This window comes from Vulpes vulpes, chromosome 14 (assembly GCF_048418805.1).
Source record: "Vulpes vulpes isolate BD-2025 chromosome 14, VulVul3, whole genome shotgun sequence".
NCBI classification, from domain to species: Eukaryota; Metazoa; Chordata; class Mammalia; order Carnivora; family Canidae; genus Vulpes; species Vulpes vulpes.
Window position 1 is genome coordinate 29,506,123 of NC_132793.1, and position 3,515 is coordinate 29,509,637.

General features: G+C 64.8%; 1 protein-coding gene across 1 annotated transcript; it reads right to left on the reverse strand.

Moving 5' to 3' along the window:
* Positions 1 to 681: 681 nt before the first annotated feature.
* AVP (arginine vasopressin) lies at positions 682 to 2,572 on the reverse strand. The gene is made up of 3 exons (XM_072736237.1): positions 2,338 to 2,572; positions 1,043 to 1,244; positions 682 to 926 (listed from the first exon to the last, which is right to left on the reverse strand). The coding sequence occupies exons 1-3, from the start codon at positions 2,458 to 2,460 to the stop codon at positions 748 to 750; spliced, it is 504 nt and encodes a 167-aa protein (XP_072592338.1). The 5' UTR covers positions 2,461 to 2,572; the 3' UTR covers positions 682 to 747.
* Between the last annotated feature and the right edge of the window lie 943 nt (positions 2,573 to 3,515).

The following is a 3,515-nucleotide window of genomic DNA, read 5'->3' on the forward strand; positions in this document are numbered from 1 at the left end:
CCGGTCAAGAATCACCAGGCATGTGGCTAATGATTATTTACTAGTCGTGTCTGGGTTAGTGTGTGATTCGTGTGGCTGCATGGAAGGGGGGGGCATGTAGCTAGGGTGTCAGTGGGCTCTGCCTCCGACTCTGGCTGAAGGGCTCCCTTACCTTCTTCCTGGACAGACACTACCTGCCCTCTCTCTGCTGGGTCTGAGGTGATTTGCTGCCCCCTGCTCACCCCTGAACACACACACATACACGCACAGAGCACAGCCCTGGATGAACTAGAAGGCTAGAAATCTGGGGAGTTGGTGGATTCCTGAAGCTGTGCCTCAGTCTCTTGGGAGGTAGATGGGGACCGGAACCTGGTCACCCCGTGGCTCCCCTTTGGCCTTTCTCACTCTTCCCTCTGACGCTCTGAACATCTCTCTCTCCATCATTGGGCTTTCTCTGTGTTCTTTTGGAATCTTGTCCACCGTCTTTCCCTCTCCTTGCCTTCCCTTCTGGCCCCCTGCCGGAGTGTTCCCTACCCAGCCCCCTGCCCCTCCGCCATCCCCCGGTCGCCGGGGCCCGGTTCCCCCTAAGGACTGTGCCGGCCAAGATCACTTCCTCGCGGATCCCGGACTGGCTGGGGCGGGTGAGGGAGGGGTGTCCGCGCCCGCTCCCCACCCCCGGACCCCGACACAGACACTCGCGGGTGCATTTTACAAGGTTTATTTTTGCAGGCTGGGGGAGGGCGGGGCGGGGCCGGGCGGGCGGGCGGCTCAGTAGACGCCGGGCGGCGCGGGCTCGGCGGGCTCGGGCGCCCCCGCCAGCTGCACCAGCCGCAGCAGCAAGGCTCCGGTCGGCCCGTCCAGCTGGGTCGCGTTGCTCCGGTCGCTGGCGCGGGCGCGGCGGTGCAAGCCGGCTCCCTCCCGGCACTCGGGCTCGGTCACGCAGCTCTCTGCGGGGGCCACGGGCTGAGCGCGGCGCGGGCGGGACCCAGACCGCCCCCCCCCCCCGCACCCGGGGCCGCCGCGCCCGCCACCCCTCCCCCCGCCCTGACCCCGGGCCACCCACCGTGGTTGCAGCAGATGCCGGCGGCGGCGCAGCGACCCCCGCTCCCGCACGGCGTGCGGCCCGACTGGCAGGGCGACGGCAGGTAGTTCTCCTCCTGGCAGCGCAGCGCCTCGGCCGTGCCCACGAAGCAGCCCAGCTCGTCGCCGCAGCAGATGCTGGGCCCGAAGCAGCGCCCTTGGCCCCCGGGGCCGCAGGGGAGGCACTGGCGGGAGGGCGGGAGCGGGGTGAGCGCGGCCCCGCGAGGGCGAGGCCGGGGCGCAGGCCGCCCCAGTCCCCGGGATTTCAGGTGACTGAGGACAGGCCCTCAGCATGCTCCCCTTTCCTTGAGCGAGGCTCCCTCGGTGGGCCCCAGCCCTTTCTCTCCGCTCTGGGGCCATCAGTGGGGTGCACCGTCACCCAGCTGCCACCCTTGCCCCAAGGCAGGCCTCCTTCCCCTGCCCCCATCACTCAAACTCGGTCTCTAGCACCCACGGCCTCAGCAGGGGGTCCTTCCTCCGGTTTCCTGTCCAGCATCGCAAGCTGCTGGGCCTCTGTGGGTCCAGACCTCAGCTCCCGGCCGTAGTGCCCTAACTGTGGGTGGCATCAGCCCAAGCCCCCAGGTGCAGGCATGGGGCACCTCACTGACTCAGGCTTCCAAAGGTGCCAAGCAGAGGGAAGGGTAGTCTGTGGGGGCGGCCCTCGGACCCACTCTAGTTTGTTCCATAGCTTAAAATGAAGCCACCTGTGGCCTGGGCCTGACTGAGCCTGGTCATTGGATTTCCTTTGGCTCTGCTGAAAATGGAATAAAAGGGAATTGACTGGACATGCAGCTCAGGAGAATTGGGCTAGGTTCCCAGCAGAACTTCCTGGCAGGAGGTGGCACCCTCACTACCACAAGCTCAGAGCAATGGCCAGCTTCTGTGTGGGGCCCGCAGGGGGCCTGTGGCTAGTAGAGGGGGAAGGCCTCCATACTGGCTAGGACAGAGGCGGTCGCTGCTGCGAGGCCCTCCCTCCCTCACACAGGATGCCTTGCTGTCCAGTTGTCCTGATCTGCCCCAAGCCCCGTTCCTGGAGAAACACTGTCTTGCCTGCAGCCCTTGCCCGGATGGGGATGGTGCCCAGGAAGTCCTGCAGCCCATCCTCGCCTGCCCGGCAGCCTGGCCCCCTCTGCCCAGCCATGCCAAGCCTCCTTTCTGCGGGGCTCTTCCCCTAAAGCCTGCCTCTCCCACCACTTCCCTCCTTCCCAGCCCCTCACTGTAGTGCCAGCCCAGGAGCTCTGTCCCCTCAGGCAGCCCTGATATGGGCCACCGTCGTACCTGTCTCAGCTCCAGGTCAGACATGGCCCTCTTGCCACCCCTAGGACAGTTCTGGAAGTAGCAGGCGGAGGTGAAGGCCAGCAGGCCCAGGAAGCAGGCGGGTAGTAGCATGGTGTCCGGCATCCTGGTGCAGGTGGGCACAGTGTGCGAGGCTGCTGTGCCGACTGTGCTGCGCTGCCCTCGCTGGCTGCCTATTTATGTCCGCAGGTATTCCCTTGGAGACGACGTGGTCGCCATCCCCCCTCCCCAGCGACTCCCCAGGAGCCCACGACCGCCAGGTCCCCAGGCGTCAGCAGTGATTCAGGCATCTGGGGATGCACGTGGACCTGTCTGTGGGGGGGCCTGGTGGGGAGGGGTGTGGGCCTCTGTGCTGTCACTGGCAGGCATGTGGCTGCGGTGTGACAGGAGCTGCTGTGACCATGACTGTGGCTCTCTGGATCTGGGGAGACAGACGGATGGGAGCAGGGGGTCTTGTGGAGACCATCCCCGACCTTTCTGGCTGCCCAGAAGAGGCTTGGGGTCAGTGGGACCGGCCCCAGACAGCCCCCTGAGGAGGTGGAGGGGGCCTGAGGGGCTAGTGTCCAAGGAGCATGGTCGGCCCCGGCCCAGAAAGGATGGAACAGGGTCAGGTGTGCAAAACCCCATCAGGAGGCTTAGCCTCAGGAGAGGATAAGTGACCAAGGACAGCACACACCCAGGGGGCTTTGTCCCCACTGCATTAGCAAAGGAAATGGCTGTCTGCAGCCTAACGTCAGACAGAGCAACTGCAGCCATGGAGCAAGAGACCAACATGGATTCTGGGGAGTGGGTAGGCTTCTGGGGGAAGCTGAGGACAGCCCCTCACACATACACACCCAGAGCAGGATTCAGACCCAGTAAGGTTCAAAGGTGGGGGGAAAGCCACCTGCTGCAATTCCCAGCCCTACAAGGACCCCAGTTTATGTGGCCCCGGGCAGGTGCCATCTCAGGCCTAGGGTGGAAATGGAGGCACAGGAGCTTTGGTGTTGGGGCACTAGAGGAGCCACTGCCCATTGAGCCTTGCCTGAGAAAACAAACTTTGGTTCATGCCCCCAGGCTGGTGGGATAAAGGTACAGTCTCCATTTCCTGGGCTGCAGGAGTGCCCTGCTGGTCCTTGGAGCCAGGCTGGCCATCCTCCTCCTCTCAGGATCTGTTCCGC

Excerpts from the sequence above, each read along its gene's own strand:
- AVP (XM_072736237.1), bottom strand. The coding sequence starts at position 2,460 with ATGCCGGACACCATGCTACTACCCGCCTGCTTCCTGGGCCTGCTGGCC. Across the intron at positions 1,245-2,337 it reads CTGACCTGGAGCTGAGACAG|TGCCTCCCCTGCGGCCCCGG; the intron begins GTACGACGGTGG and ends CCCTCCCGCCAG. Across the intron at positions 927-1,042 it reads CGGCATCTGCTGCAACCACG|AGAGCTGCGTGACCGAGCCC; the intron begins GTGGGTGGCCCG and ends TGGCCCCCGCAG.